Source organism: Falco peregrinus, chromosome Z, assembly GCF_023634155.1.
Source record: "Falco peregrinus isolate bFalPer1 chromosome Z, bFalPer1.pri, whole genome shotgun sequence".
NCBI classification, from domain to species: Eukaryota; Metazoa; Chordata; class Aves; order Falconiformes; family Falconidae; genus Falco; species Falco peregrinus.
In genome coordinates, this window is record NC_073739.1 from 19,561,095 (window position 1) to 19,577,613 (window position 16,519).

Genomic DNA, 16,519 nt, shown 5'->3' on the forward strand with positions numbered 1-16,519 from the left:
GACCAATTCCTTTTACCTGAACGTGCCACCTTTTTGCAGTGAGACAGAACACCACCAGAGGTGAGTGGTACCTAGCAATCTCTTTGGCCTCACAGATCGATCTCTGAGTAATTCTAGGGGAAGTCTGTGTTGAAAAGCAGTGCTGGCCTCTACCTCAAAGAGCCGGGTACCAGATTCATAGAAGCTACTCTGGCTAACATGCGTTGTCTGATGAGATGCACAGCAGTTACTTCCCAGCCAGAACAGGGTCGGTCTACCGATCCCCCGTGTTTGCTCAGTACACGGTGGCGGGCAGGCACGCAAGTGTCTTTTACCGGCTCGGTGGCATTCACAAGGCACCATCCTTCCCACAGCAGCAAAGTCCCCAGGGAGCGTGGTGCACCCCAGCGCGGCCAGAACTGTTACTTTGCAGCGCAGAGGTGTGTGTGTCACCTCCCAGTTACGACCTTTCCACCAGAAACGGGCACTGCTGTTGTCTCCTTCGACAGGGATTTTGCCATGAGCCTGCCACGGAAAAGTGCCCCCTTTCCTGGGGGCTGTTCTGGCGACTAAATATTTCCTCCGGCGGAGCTGGTTTCACCAGCCCCCGTGCCCGGGGACCAGGGCGGGGGCCCCGGGATGCTGCAGCGCCGCTCCCTCGCCCCCGCGGGCCCCCGGCCAGGCACCGGGGGCACAGCGACTCTTCCGGAGCAGTCGCCCTGCCTCCCCCGCCCCCCGGGGCGCGCGGGCGGGGGCGATGCAGCGGGCGGCGGGTGCTCCTCCCCCGGCCCCTCTGCCTGGCTGGAGCCGGAGCCGGAGCCGGAGCCGGAGCGGGCGGGGCGAGGCGCAGGCGCGGCGCACGGCGGGCTGCAGCCGGGCCCCCGCGCCGCTCCCGGGAGCCGATGGCAGCTGCACAGCGCGGCCGCCCGGCGGAGCGCGGCGCGGCTCGGCGCCCCCGGCGCGGGATGCGCGGGCGGGCAGGAGGCGGCGGCGGCAGCGGCTGCGGCAGCTAGGGGAGCCGGAGGGACGGGGTCGGGCGGCCGGCGGCCGCCGCGCTAACCTGACCTACGTGCCCCCCTGGCCGCGCCGGGCTGCCCCGAAGGATGTCCGCCCAGTCCAAGGGGACCGCATCCTCCTCCTCGTCGCCGTCCGAGGGGCCGCCGGCAGCCTCCAAAGCCAAGGTGAAGGAGCAGATCAAGATCATCGTGGAAGATCTGGAATTAGTCCTGGGGGACCTGAAAGACGTGGCCAAGGAACTTAAGGAGGTGAGAAGCAGAGGGCTGCGCGGGCGGACCCCCGGTCTGCCCCGTGGGGGGCGAGCACCTCTCGCCCGTAGGTCGGGGGGCCCTGCGCACCCGGGGCTCCGCTGCCGTCCCCGGGCTCTTTTCACCACTTCTTCACCGCGGGTCGAGCAACTGGTGTCCAGGCCGGGCGCGGGGCGGCCCCCAGCCGTGCCCCGGGGCGGGCAGCTGTGCCCCTCTGCGGCCGCCCGGCGATCCGGAACGCGACGGGGCAGCGCGGCTGGAGACCCGTGTCCCGGGTGCGGTGCGCCCCCTTGGCTGGCCGTGCGCCCCTCGGCTGCGAGGCAGTTTTTCCCGGGGACTTCCCGGCTCGGCGCACCCCGCGGAGTGTTTTTTGTGTTTGTTTTTTGTTCCCCGGGAGGCCGGGCTGCCTCTCCTGCGGGGTCCCCGCTGGGCCAGGAGGGTGTGTGGGGGAGCTGCGGGACCCGCAGCCCAGCCCGATACGGGGCTGCGCCGGGCCGGCGTCCCGGCGGTGGGAGAGGCGTCAGGAGCGGCTCCGCTCCCCGCTCCAGCGGGTTTAAGTTTTCGGCCGCACGGTGCAGCCCCGTATTCCCCGCCGGGCAGCAGCCTGCCTCGGATCTCCCGGCCGCTGAGGGCTGGGGAATCCCGGAATCCCGGAGCCCCCGGTCCCTGCCCGGCTCGACCGTACCGGCGCGGCGAAGTCCGCGTCTGCCTCTGCAGGCTGCTTCAGCGGGAGCGGAGCGCCCTGTTTATCTTGCCTATCTGGCAGGATTGCCTTTGCAATCTTCCTTTTGCCGGTGGCGAGTGTCATCTCCCCTAGGTTAATCTGCAGGCAGAGTGCGATTACCGCGGGCGTGTTCATAAACGGGGAAATGCTGTAGCTGAAGGAAGAGAATTTGGCTGTCCTTTTGGAGATTTCCACGTTATCTTGATTTTGCTGCACAACTGGTCGACAGATGGTTGGATTATGCACCGAAATTCAAGTCCAGAATATCTGTGCTTTGCTCTATAATCCTGCATTTGACATTTATGACACACTGGGGTTTTTTTTTTGCCGTCAAATACTAGTTTTCTTTTTAAACAACATTGTCAACAAGTTTAACGCAACAGACTTTTGCCAACTGAGGCAGGCTGAAATTCACCCAGTGCTTCCTGTAATGTTGAAAGATGTATAAACGCACGGTTCACTAATCACAGCTGTTAAGATCTCTTTCTCAACCACAGTTCCAGATTTCTCCTTTTTTAAAAATATATCTATAGTTTTTCTTTTCCTTAACGTGCTGCTGTCTGTGGTTTGTAATTTTTTGAGGTGTTTTGAAGTGGAAATAAACATTGTTTGTAGGGCACATATTTCAATGTTTTAGAGACTGAGAGCAAAGTGGCTTCTGTTGCTGCAGAAGCACATTTTCAGGACCTGGAGAGAATGTACTGTGATCTGTCCCATGAATGTAAATCATTTTCTGCACATAATAAGTCCTAGCTTTCCTCTAGTGAGCAAACAAGATCACTGTAGGTGGAGGTCATATGTCATCATTTGCTGTGCATGTTTTATCTAAGCAAACTTGTCTGTTCTGGTTGACTGCATCTGTGAAAGAGAGCTGGATATACCTCTGCTTGATGGGGAAATGGCTTGTGTGGAACTCCTTTTCCCGAGCAGAGGGAAATGTAAAAAGGAGGTTTTAGAGGAAGAACGTCTGTTCTGAGAAAAAGTATTTTTATAAAAAGGATAGTTAAATCTTGTTTGTAACCACACGTGAGCTTTTGAGTAATGCTTTTCTGTATAGATTTCTTACAAAGGTGGTAGCTGTGATACTCTGACAAACAAGGGTTGCATATCTTGCTTTCTTGCAGTATTATTATTATGTGGTAAATACACTTTGTATGACATTTATTTTGAAGAGTCCACAGAAGTTTGCCATCTGAGTGCCTTCAGTTGTCTGCCTTTTGTAGAATGGACTAAATCTGTACAAGAGCTATTGATGCGTCTACAACATGTACCTTTTTTATGTGAAAGTGGATTGATGATATTATAAGCTAATAAGCAGTCTCTTTCATAGGTTGTTTGTAGATGTTAGAAAACATTGATGGATCTTTCATTAAAGCAGACCAAGGAAGTTGGTCTGTAGTGTGTCTGTGCTTCCTTCGTGCTTCCTTAACTGTAGGACCAGCCAAAGTGATGTACTAGAGAATTTAAGTTCCCACTTTCCATTTTCACTACAAATTCCATTCTGGAAATGTTTTGGCTACCCTTTTTTTTCCACTGGGCAATTGCTGGCTGCAGTCCAACTGTTGTGCTTGCTACAGCCTTCCTTTTCTGACATACATTCCTTTTTTATTCCTTTTTATTGATTAGGAATATAGTATTCTGAAAAAAATCTTTTTTTCGTTCTTTTTATTACTCTTATGTGAAAAAAGACTTAAATTGTGCTACAGTGGTAGGGTGTGAGGGCTTTTTTGTGTGCAGGTACAATAATATTTAGTTCTGATATTGAAAATACAGCATTTGTAGAACACTTTTCTATTTATGTCTACCTTTTTGTCCCTTAAATATAAACTATTTAATTATTTATTAGATTATACTTAATGTAACACTTTAGGTATTGGGATAGACTGGATGGCCTCTCCTAGTGTCTTACAGTCTTCTTTTGTAAGTTTTTATATTCAAAGTACTTTCAAATTGAAAGGTAATTTCATTGCTTCAAAAGTGAACTGTTCCATGTATGGCTGTACAAGACTTGTACGTTTTACTACATTTAGCTTGTTGTAGTTTACTTGCATTAATGTATTTGCATCTGCCCTTTGTTCCAAAGCTTTTTGTAATTGATGCTTTAACATTTTTTGTATTTAAAGGCGGGGGGAAGGGAGGAGTGGCGTGAGGATGGGGCGGTAAATCCAGATGCAGAAACCATGAAGCTTACCAATTTTCTGTAAAAACACATGACTAAATCATGTGGATTACAAGTATGTGTTAGGAGTTACTGTCTCAGAAGTGGAACATCAGTCCCTTTTTTTGTCCCTTTTTTATTGCTCTGTTCTACTTAGGCGAAGTTAACCACACAAGACTAAGGATGGAGGAAGGGAGTGACTGGGAGACATATTAGGATGGAGTGGTGCTAAGCTCAGAGTCTGAGATGATGTATGGCTAGTCTTCTCTAGGGTACAGTTAATTTAGGAGAGACTTGGCTGCTTTTGTCACCATGCTAAAAAGTAAACACCAGGTGGATGTGTAGCAACAGTGGGATGTGGTTTTGTGCTGGAAGAAATTAAAGGATTTAAAGTGGATTGAGTGGGTATTATTTGATGAATATTCCAAAGAAAAATCAAAGGGATGCCAGAGGATTGAGTAACACTGACTATTCCTTTAGTCCAGGCTATTTCAGAATGCAGTTGGTGAAGCTTAAACTTGGTTCTCCTCCAGAGGGTTGGATAAAAGACCTTTTTCTCTGGAGTCTGTCTAGAAAGATAGTTATTATGAAGTTTTTCTTGGCAGATGATACTTATCTGTCTGGTACCCAAATAATGAGGTGATGAACACTGCTGGAAGCTAGAATATGAGTGCTGAATAAACTATTCTGAATATAAAATACATGATGTAGCTGTAATTCTCTGATGACTTCAGAAGGGATTGTAGGGGGTGTGCATGCACACCTGTGGACAGCAGGGCACAGAGATCTGTATCATCTTAATAATGATACTATAATTTTTAAGACTTTCCTGCTTTCACATTTTATGATAATGTTGCACATTTCTGTAGCCTTGCACTTGTTTACGTTAAAGAAATACTTGACTAAATCATTTGATAAATACTTTTTGTCATAATAAAAATTCCTCATGCAGAACAAATTCCTGGAAGTTATGTGTGAAACATTTGCATAGCTTTTAATTGGCTAAATACGCTTCAACAATTTATCAAAAGGAAGCAGCTGTGTAGCTATTGCCAATGTTTAGAATAATCCAAAATGGAGGTGCAGGAGAAACAGAAGCCCTCATAAGCATTGCACATGCATCAGTAAATTTCCAGTCTTCCTGACTCTACCTCCTCTGCTTTAAATCCTCCAAAAATGTCTTGCTGACAGAATGAGTGAATAATCCTCCCTCATCTAACTGATGTGTTTATTTTCTGTAAAGATGTGATCTATAAAATTTGGGCATGACATGACTTAACAAATAATGTTTTCTAAGTGGTGATGGAAGAACTAGATGCCAACCCTCCTCCTCTCAAACACCATGACAGAGTTTGTTATGGGGTAGATGACCTGATTCCATAACCAGGCTGGTCATCATTCTTTTAAGTGGTCATGTATTCTGTGGTCTTCATTTCTGGATCAGACCGGAATATGCAGAAGCATATTACAATTTTAACACCGATGTTTTCCATTCTGTTTCTGTTTTTTGTGTTCAGCTAACAACGATCCAGATGGCAGGAAGGCACTTCAGGTTCTTGCCTGTTAATCCAGAAACTAGGAAGCTGCAGTTTTTATCCACCAAGAGGATTAGAGGAGCAACAATCGATCATGTATCAGTATCTCTGATGTGCAGGCAGCAGTACAAACATCAATACAAAAAGTGTTTTGAGTTCATATTGCTGCATGAAGGTGAGGGGGGGAGGTATTATAGCATAGATATAGAATATACTGAGTAGAAATCTAAAGGTAGGTAGAACAATAGCAAAACATTTCAATTTGTTCCTTCTTCTCTTGCTTATCCCCTCCTCTTCTCCTTTTGGGCTTTCTCCAGATACTAAGGTCTCACTGCTCCTTTTGCTAGATAGTGACAGTTGAAGGAAGAGGTGTTTGAGCATATATGTTCCTACTGTTGGAAATCCAGTAAATGCAGATGTCCTTACATATGGATTCTGGATGCTGGCTCTCTTAACAGTGTTCCTCTTACTGTCCTGCTTCTGTGGACGGATATACTCTCTGTATATGCAGGTCTGGTCAGTGAGATGCGGGAGGTACTGAAGCTTTTTTGTAATATTTATTGCTGTAGCTGGGGTTGTGGTCCAGTTCAGGCACCAGCACCAAGATGTTACGTGACTAATGGCATTGCCCATTTCAAAACTTGCTAATCTGTGCAGCAGCAAACTTGTTTTCTGATTTCTTATTGCACTCCTTAGTGAAAAATGCAATCCATCATGAACTGCACCTGGATGTTTATTGTAAGTGCAGAGTGTGATTCATTATGTAAGAGAAGCACTGCACAGCACCTTTATTGTGGTCTGCCCAGGGGTCTTAACAGGGCCATAAATAGTCATTGCATGTAACTGAATCATAATTTTCCTTTCCTTTTATTTCTTGTGGTCTATGAAGTGTTTATACATTTATACACAACAGAAAAGTGCGAATGTATTAAGATAAAATTCTTATGCCAGTAGCATCAATAAAGCTAATAGAGCTGAAAGGTACCTGTGAATCTTAAAAAAAATCCCCCTGTGTGAAGGTTGTCAGGAATATTTTAAATGCTGATATATGACAAGATAAGTTTGCTTCACATTTGATTTGTAACCAGAGCTATGAAGAGTTAGTAATTGTATTGTGTAACAGAATGAAAAGAATAACTAGTGTACCTATAGAGCATTGCTTGTTAATGTCAAGAGGCTTGACAGAGGGAAGCATACTGTCAATTTATGCTACCTATTTGGTTTTTATAAACACTCATGTCAGATTCTTCATTCCTTTTATGCAATACTCAGCTCCTGATAGTAATGTGTATTGTGCAACTGTGAGCTAAATAGAGCATATATAAATTCAGTTTTCAAATAAAAACAGTACCACAGTGAAAATACTTATCTTTGTGCTAAAATTTGAACTTCACACAATCTATGCACTACTGATGGTGATACAGAGAACAAAAGTAGTGAGGCATGAACTTCACTGTTGCATTCAGATTTTACCATGGACTTCAGTAGAAACAAAAGTAAACCTTAGGGTGGCAGAAGTTAGTTTTGGGTGGCAGCGTTTTTATTAAAGCTTCAGAATTCTGAGGAATTGGTTGCTGCCATGTATATGTATGAATGCATCATAGAAAAACAATGACTTGGTTGAGCACTGTCATTAAAATTTTGCAGATTTTTGCCAGTTTCCTCTGGAAATGAAATAATGCTTCTTTTCCCATTACTCACATTGGACAAAGTTCTGGAAAGTCTTCCCACTTCCAGTCAGAAACTTCCAGCCAAGTAACTACTCACAGTTGATTTGTACACAAATAATTAATACTCCTTTGGGGGGAAGTGCAGGAGAGGTGCAAATACTGTCCCTGAGTTAAAAGCACTTTCCCACAGTGCCTGTTTTACAACACCTTTGAGAAAAGCATCACCATCTTCTTCTACTTTTCGTTTCTTTTAGAGCTGCAAAATATTGGTGGCTTATAGTCTTCTCTGTGTATTATACCTGTTCTTTAAAAGGCAGATGAACTGAATGGTGAGTGACCTCACAGGTAGCTCATGTATGGCCTGCTTAGGTGTCCCTGTTGTTTTGCTTCAGTAGAGGTTTTTGCCTTGAGGCAGACAGGGTGAGGGAGTCTGTTTTGCATATGGACTGCTGTCCTTGCAACATAAGCTGTGACTGACAGTCAGCCATGCAGATTAACATTAGTTTAGTTACCTGTACATAGGTAGGGCTTTGTTTTATTCTGCTTTATTCTGCTAGTAGTTGTGCTTTCTGTTTTGGCTTGGTGTTTTTGTTGTTTTTTGTGGTTTGTTGTGTTTGGTTTTTTTAGTAGATGTGTAGACTAGTAGAGTAATGACTAGTGTGCCTTGTTTCCTTCAGATAAAGGTCTTGAAGTAGCATTTCACTCAAATCTCACTGTAGGGTGCATATTACCTGATTTACTGAATTTTCAGTGTGTTAGCCATGAATGTATGATAAGGGCAGCCTATACCTACCTCCTCCTCCAACAGCTCGTATCCAGCTCTGTACATCACTGACTCTGGTCATTCTTGCTGCAGTTACCTGCAGTGCTTCAGAATATCCTTTCTTATTGTCCTCGGAGGCAGAAGAAAAACAGCCTGCCTTTGCTGTGGAAGGGCTGAGAAAATCCTCCAGCAGATCTCTCACTACAGCTTCCCTGTGTCAGGTCGTGTGTGTGTGTGCTGCATGACTGGGCTGGGAGGGCTTGGTGGCTGAGCCACTGGTATTCTGGTTTGGTTTAAAATTACTATACTGCAGATGATGGGAGCAATTGTTTCCAAACAGGAGTAATACTATCGGTTTTGCCTTTGCAAAGATTATAGTATGTTCACATGTCTTTAAGGGTTAACGAACTCATCCATTGTTCCATGCGGTGTATGCCATATTGCATTATGAAGACTGAGAGCAATGATATTGAATCATTTCCAGATTTTGTTATAGATTATTCCTCAGTAATCTGAAAAATCCTGCAATTTTAAAACACCTTTTGGTTTTTTATCTTTATATCTTTGGGGATGTGTTAGTCTTTCAATGATGATGATATTATGGTCTTCTATTTATTGTGATCTGTTTACACTTCTTTCATGTGAACAGCTTCAAGGTGGAAGCAGAGTAAGACATCCTTACTTGCACTGTCATAATTTGTGTTTTAAGTAAGAGAAGATGGTTTAATACTTCTGAAAATAGTGGGAGAAGTTTTATTTTATTTAAAGTGAGTCCATCTGCATGGGTAACCAAAAAATAGGTTTGGGCTTTACATTCAACTGCAAAAATGAGGTAAGTGCTTAAAATATTCAAAATTTTGGTATCTAATAACATTTTGCACTTTACTGGAAATGGCAGTATGTTAAATCAGCCATCTTATGTGGCCCAAAAAGTACAGATTTTCAGAACAAACTGAAAACATTAACAAAAGAATGGTTTCGGCTTGCTTATCTGTTATAATTTATTGGTTTATATCATGTATTCTCTGTATAAAATAAATGGGAAAATATGAAAATTCAAGGTCAGTATGTTATTTCTTTACTGCAGTGTAACAAAAACCAAGTATAATTCTTTCTTTGCATGCTTTGTCATTGAAATTCTTTTTTTCTTGTGACGTGCCTTCTGCTTTTTCTTGCTGCTTTGTTAAAACCGGGCAAAAAGACCAATTTTTTTCATGGTAGTTTTCTGAATTCTTATAAGGACACATGCTGATGAGAGAGTAGTTGTCCAGGTAAATTAACTACTGAACGTTCAGTAGTTACTGGACAAATAATTGGAAAAAAATATATTTCTTTTTATATATAGAATCACAGACTGGTTGAGGTTGAAAAGGACCCGTGGAAATTGTCCAGTCCATTCAGGAGTCAACTAAAGCAGGTTGCTTAGGATGTTGTTCTTGAATATCTTGGAGGATGGTGACTCCACAGCCTTTTTGGACTACCTCTTCCAGTGCTGAATCACTCCTATGGTAAAAACATTTTATCTTGTGTGTAAGTAGAATTTCCTGTATTTCAGTTTGTGCATGTTGTCCTTTCCTTTAACACCACTGAGAAGAGTCTGGGTTCATCTTCTTACTCCTTCCAATGAAGTACTTATACACACTGGGATAAGATTCCTCTGAGCCTTCTCTTCTCTAGTCTAAACAATCCTAATTCTCTCAGTTGCTCCTTATATTACAGATGCTCCAATTCCTTAGTCATCCTCCCAACCTTTTGCTGGACTAGCTCCAGTATTTTCATACCTGTCTTTTACTGGGGAGCCCAGAACCGCACACGATACTCCAGACATGTCAAAACATCAGATACATGTTCTGTAACAGTGCCATGTTACAAACAGTAGCTTCCCTCAATAAATATTTCTTTATCTGAAAGTTTTAAATTACTTGAAAAACACATTCTTTACTTTTTCATGAAAGTTGCAGTAATAAATGGTTGTGGACTTCTCACTGCCTGCGATCTGAATCTGGATTTTTACTGACTTCCAGACAGAAGCATGAAAAATAGATTTGCAGTCTGACTCCCTATATGAATATAACAGATGCCAAGAAAACCAAGGGTTTGGAGCTGGTGTTTGTAAGTGAGTGCAGCCGCTGATGGGGCATGTATCTGACATTAGACAGTGATGATGGGAAGGGAGGGCTGCAGCTCCTTCTGCTTTTATGGGAATGCCACTTCTCTGTAATATCTCTCCATGAAACGACAATGTATCCTTTTCCCCACCTCCAAATGGCGTTGTCCAGGAAACCCCAATGTAATAAGTCAAATTAACTTGGTGAATTGTGGTTATTTCACCTCTCTGCTCCAACCACTGCAGAGCTGCAGCCCTTTTCTTCTTTTCCCTCCTAAACTGAAAGTTTCTGGTGCTTCTGCAACTTCATCTATCTCACTGTTAGTGGCTATCGAAACAAAATTTGAGTTGTTAAACATGAGAGTGCTTGTTTCTCCATTCTTGAATGTTGACTCAGGAAAGTCAACATCAAAGCTTTAAGATTGCTCTTAAGAATTTCATGTGACTCTGGCATTCATCTTAGTAACACAATTGTTCTCCTTATGCATCTTTTGCATGCTAATAGGAGAACCTCCTGTGTAGGATCTGGAAGCATTGTTATTATTTTTTTTTTCCCCAGCTCAATTTCTAATCTCGTATAGCAACTGAAAACGGTGCTCTTTGGATTTCAAAGTTATCTGGGTTGTTATTACAAGCAAAAGCTTTTCATTTAATGTCCATGATAGTTTAAGGTAACATTCTTTTCCAGCTTTCCAGTTCAGCATCCAAAATACTTAAAATTTACTCCATCTTTTCTCAAAACACTACAGTGCTGCTCTCTTAAGTAAATGATTTTCAGTTACCAGCTAGAGTGTACCTTATTTAGGTGTTTTTACTGATGATTGCAGAGACTGTTTGAATTGGCTAAGTTTGTGACAGCAGGTGGTCTCTGCTGGTGCTGCTGAGTTTTATCTGTGATAATTGGAGTGGTACAGTCTAGGCTTATTTGAGTTTCATTGCTTATAGGTTATTTTATGAGATGATTTTAAGGTTCAGTAAAGCTGTGGCACTTGGATAAAGAAGTATCCTGTGTATGCACACAGTGTCTGGTAGTTTGCATAATTTGTTGACTACGAAACTATACAAGCATACTGTGCAGGTGGTATGGTGAATCTATAAGGCTTACAGAAAATTGTTGTTTGACTAGACTGGGAGGTTTATGTTGAAGGAGGAGAATGAGGAGGTTGTGATTGTTAGTTTTTGTTGTTACATATTGACAATTGGTTTGCATGTGCTTGTTGTTTAGATGGTGGTTATTTGATTCTGTCAAAAACAATTCATAGAATTAGAATGGTTGGATTGTAAACAACACTTTAGTTAACTCTTTTCATCAGCTGTCTTAAATCTTAACAGCAGAGCCTTTGCTGATACAATGCAGTGTAACCATCAAGGTGTTTGTCTAAGTTGGGACTTTAAATTGACTTTATGAGTGTTGTGGAAGATATAATGTACTACAGTGATGTATGAGACAATATAGCTGCACAAAAAATCCCCAACCCCCAAGCCAATCTGTTGGTACAACAGTAATCTTTAAAGTAGGGATGGATGGATGGATGGATGGATGGATGGATGGATGGATGAATGGATGGATGAGTTGTACAACAAAAAGTCATAGTACTTCAGGTACTGAGGGTGCTGAACTAGAAAAAAATGTACTGCAGAGTAGTGAGAACTTTTTATTTAGTACAGACTTCACAGTTTCTGTTTCTTTCTTTAAATTATAGAAGCGGAAACAAGACAGAAAAAATGATGCATTGAAAAATATATGTGTTTCTCTTTGAGGAAGGTTTGAAGGATGTAATGAAACTGAAGACACTAATAGAATTGGACAGTGGCTTGACTTACTTCCCTCCCCCCCCCCCCCCCCCCCCCCCATTTCCGAGGTCGTATACACTGAATGAACTTAATTTGACTTTGATAGAGCTGTGCTGTCTTCTGTTAACAGGCCTGTTGACCTTACATAGTACCAGTCATTGTGGAGATTCGATGTGTGTATGTGTGAAGTTGGTGTCTGATTCATGTTCTTCCTTTCATGAGAAGTTTTGAACCTCAGTACTTGTATAGACAGTAATGTGTATAAATTGCAATGATTCAGTTCCAGTTCTTTTATCTAAGGCTTAAGTTCATTGCATACCAAAGACTTACAGTCTAAGATTGATTAAAGCTAGATATACATAGGAGTTTTACATTTAATGTTAGGTAACTGATGGAAATGTCTTTTAAAAATCTCTAAAAATGTCTTTTAAAACCTTAAAAATCATTAAAAGGACTTATAAAATATTCTGTTCACTAGTCAATCTTTTCAGACTATTTGTTGCAAGATTGTAACTACTACAGGCATCATGCTAGTAGAAAACCGGACTGAATCTTAATGAATGACTGCTGTATACTATTTGTAGAAGGTGAACACTTGTCTAGCATCATGAATCTCTCCTTCAAGTTTCTTACAAATAAATCAGCTCTATCAAAGTCAAAGTTTATTCAGTGTACACCACCTTAGAAACAGGGGCCACTTTTATAATACTTTCAACAGAGTATTAAATGTCAAGTTATTTTCTCTGCAATTTGGTAGTCTGCTGCAAACTTAGATCTGGCTTAGAATAGAAATTATTTCTAAGATGGAATGTTTAACAGATAATAGTCAACCAAGGGCATAAAATAAAATACTAAAAGAAAAAGTTAATAAATAACTCTCTAGATGAGTTCTTTTTCTGGTAAAAATGTGAACAACCTTGATTTGATACTTTGTGTTATGCGGTCAGGTGTAGTTAATAATAACCTATTATGAAACGAAGAAAAGATCTATATTTCTGTAGATATTGTGGTTCAGTTGGTAAATGTGAAGCATGCTTCTCTTTAGTTTTCATCAGTTCTGATAGTGACATCTCATTATATAGCATTAATGTCCTGCTATTATGTGACAGCTTTTCAAATTATTTTTCTTTCTCTTATAGCTATCATTTGAAAGAATGGCAAGGCTCAGAGGGAATTTGAACATTATTGACCCTTAATTTTCTAAAAATCAGGGTTTTTTTTTTACTAACTTTGTTTTTTACAGGCAGACTACTTTTCCCATGTTCATCAATTATTTCTTAGTTTATTGTATTAATCAAGAATGAGTCACTGTTGTTATCACTGCAAATTACAGATATGATATGTCTTCCTTTATGCATGGTTTCTTGTACATAATGAAACAAAGTCATCTGTTACATAAATACTAATATACTGCAATTAAATCTTGATGAAGTGGATTTTATGATAATTGAATGTCTATCTTGAACAGATTAAATTGTTTTCTTGCTTTTTGTACAGTAACTGTAGTCTTGCAACACTTCAGTATAATTTTTTATTGAAGAGCTTTGTGTTAGACTTTGGGAGCCTGTAATGGTAGAGGACAAGATGACAGCATATTGGTTTCTTTTAACATAGAGCAGTAGCAAGTATATGTGGCTTTAAGGTTTTTTTCCAATGAAGGAGATGTTCTTGGAGTCTTCATGTGCTTCATACTGTAGACTGCCGTGTAATACAGATGATACTTTTGTGAATGGAAACTGTTTAATCCGGGAAAAAAAACAAACAACAGGCAAAAAACCCCAAGTAGTGACAGTAAAATTTTGTTAAAATTTTGGTGATAGTACAGGTTAGGAGGAGTTTTTTTCCCTTAGCAGCACCCTTACCTTTGATTTCTGTCTGCTTCTGATTTTTGTGTAACGTTTACTGGAGATGCAAAATATATGTATGATAAACTAACTTACACAGAGCACTGTATTGTTGAGGCTAGATGACTTACAGAACTTGCCTGCTTTTACATAGACATCTGCTTTACGTAATTTTTTCAGTTCATGCATGCATGTCCTCTAGTGGAAGTGGTAATACACAAGGCAGACTCCTTTTTTTTTTAGGAGGCACATTCTGTTTCTAGCTCTATAGAAAGAGTTTTCTCTGAAGGGATGATTTTCTTAGAGACATCAAAGCGGAACAAATTACCTTAGTGTTTTCTGAACCACATCTGAGGGATAATGCAACTGTAAAAGCTCTGTATAGACTCACAAGCAGAAGTGTTTGCAGGATGAGATAGTAGTGTGGTCCTCTGCGTCATTGCAGCGTGTACGTTATCAGGGAAGAAATCTTGAAAGTGAACAATCTGCTTTCCTAAGTGAGAAGGAAAACATGTTGCATTAAATTTAGCAAGAATTCAACAATTTCCTTTTTAGAAAGGTTTTGTGTCCCTCTCTAAGGAATACATTCTGGATTAATGTTAACACTGTTACCATCTTGATTTGCAGACTGCTCTTGGGGCCTCTGCTGCTCATCCTTGCCTTGTACAAATGTACAAATTCGGTAATTTTCACTACAGGTGTAAAGAAGGTCATAACTATAAAAAGTAGGAATAAGAATTATTTGTGTGTGTGTTGTTTTTTTTTTTAATTCTTGGTAAAACCTCAAGATGTCACAGGTGCTGGAACTGTTGATACAGAATGTAGAATTTGGAGAAAATACAGGAAAAAGAAAGGAAGAAAAAAAAGGGATGCTGATGGTGAAGGAAGGCAGATGGTAGAACAAAAAAGCTTTGACTGACACTTTTTCTAGTTGGAAAGGGATGATGAAATTGGAATAAAAGGCGTTCCAGCCATAAACTCAGCTTGTGATATTATCTAAAATGTCATGACTTTCTGTGTGGTGGTCTGTGTTTCATTTAAGAATAGGTGACTGGAGAAAGCAAACTATATCTCTGAACCCAGGACTTTTCTATTGGAGGCAGATCACAGGTTTTTTTCTGAGTTTATCTATCTCCATTTGTTCTGTGGGGTGTTTTTTTTTTGTTTTGCTTTGTTTTGTTTTTTGGTTTTTTTGGTACCGTTCCCATTGGAATATTTTCTAACAACTGATGTTACAACTTGAAATCTTTTTAATTTGTTTTTTAATTTTTTTTTTTTAAACCAAGATTTATTTGCTAGTGTTGCCCCTTGGCAGAGGTAGCTTTTGAAAATTTCTTCCTTTATCTGTACTTGAATGTTTGTGCATTAATAAAGAAAGTCTTACTCCTTTTATTAATTTGATAGACTCTTTCTCCTTTTGATGAAACAGAGAGCTTGTCTGTCTCTACTTTTATTGAGTTGATCTTCATAGAAATGTGTATAGTACTGTAGGTTAACTTTAACCAGAGCTTTGCACAGTGTTCCTCAGCTTTACTTGAACTATCTGTTTTGCTACATCCCGAAGTTGCATTTCCATTTTGGTGGCAGATTGGCAGCTGACAGCCATGTCATGATCACCTTGTACACAGAAGGTCTTTTCCACACAGGTTTGTGAATTTTAGTGAACTTCAGTCTGTAGCACAAAGCTAGTTAGTTTGTCCTCATGGTTATGGTATCAGATATTGCCCAATGGGAATTTTATTCCACTTCTAAGTGTCTGTGAGATTTACTTCATCCCCTGTGTATTGTCTCCTAGCTTTGCTGGATCAGCAGACTTCCTCAGAGCATTTACAGCATTTGTGACAGGGTAATTAATAAAAATATTGTATGCTTTCAGCCAGCGTCTCGTTAAGGAGTTTCATGGCTGTTTCCTCCTGACCAAAATCTACTGATTTTTGCATTTCTAGAAAACCAGTTAACTAAACTAATCAGCAGTCTACATGGATCTGGCTGTTCAAACAGTATGTATTTAAGTTGTGGAATACATTGTCACTATACATTATGGAAAATGTGCTTTTTCATGACTTGAAGATTCCAGTGGCCAAAATTAATAAGAGGGAGCTCTCTAAATACATAGAAAAGCCTAGAAGCCAGCTGAATGTATAGAATGAAGCACCTGTCTCAGGAAAACACTGAGCTTCAGGTGGCTGCAGACTGGGAGAGTGCTTAAGGAGACTACTCATTGTGCTCTTGAGCATCTGTTTTTGAACACTGTTGGGAGACAAGATGATAGGCTAAATAGCGGTTGATCTCATCCAGTATGGCTGCTTTTACATAGTTTTATTATCATAGTTTAGACAATTTTATTTACTATCTTTTTTTCTTTCTCACAGGCATTTTCAAAGGTAAGGGGTTTCATTTTAGGTTTATCAGGCTGTAGCTGCCATCCTTCCATTTAAATATGAATACTTTTTCTTCATCACCTGGTATCTCATTTGACTGTCAAGGTTAAAAATTCTTGCTACTGGCCCTAGAGATAACTGTGTCAGCATTTTCAGAGCAGCACAGCTGAGCTCATCCCATGCTGCTCACCTTGGCGCATGGAGTTTCTGGGCTTTCATTTCTGTCTCTGATGTTTGGAGTTTGATTTCCATTGTCCATCTTGCACTTGAATAGTCATAACTGATATTCAGTGTAGGAA

General features: G+C 41.1%; 1 protein-coding gene across 1 annotated transcript in view; it reads left to right on the forward strand.

The window, feature by feature from the left end:
• The first annotated feature begins 785 nt into the window (after nucleotides 1–785).
• PRR16 (proline rich 16) overlaps nucleotides 786–16,519 on the forward strand; it is a 165,448-nt gene continuing 149,714 nt past the window's right edge. Inside the window, 1 exon segment of the mRNA XM_005234957.4 lies at nucleotides 786–1,244. Within this exon segment, the coding sequence (XP_005235014.1) occupies nucleotides 1,083–1,244 (162 nt within the window). The 5' untranslated portion in view covers nucleotides 786–1,082.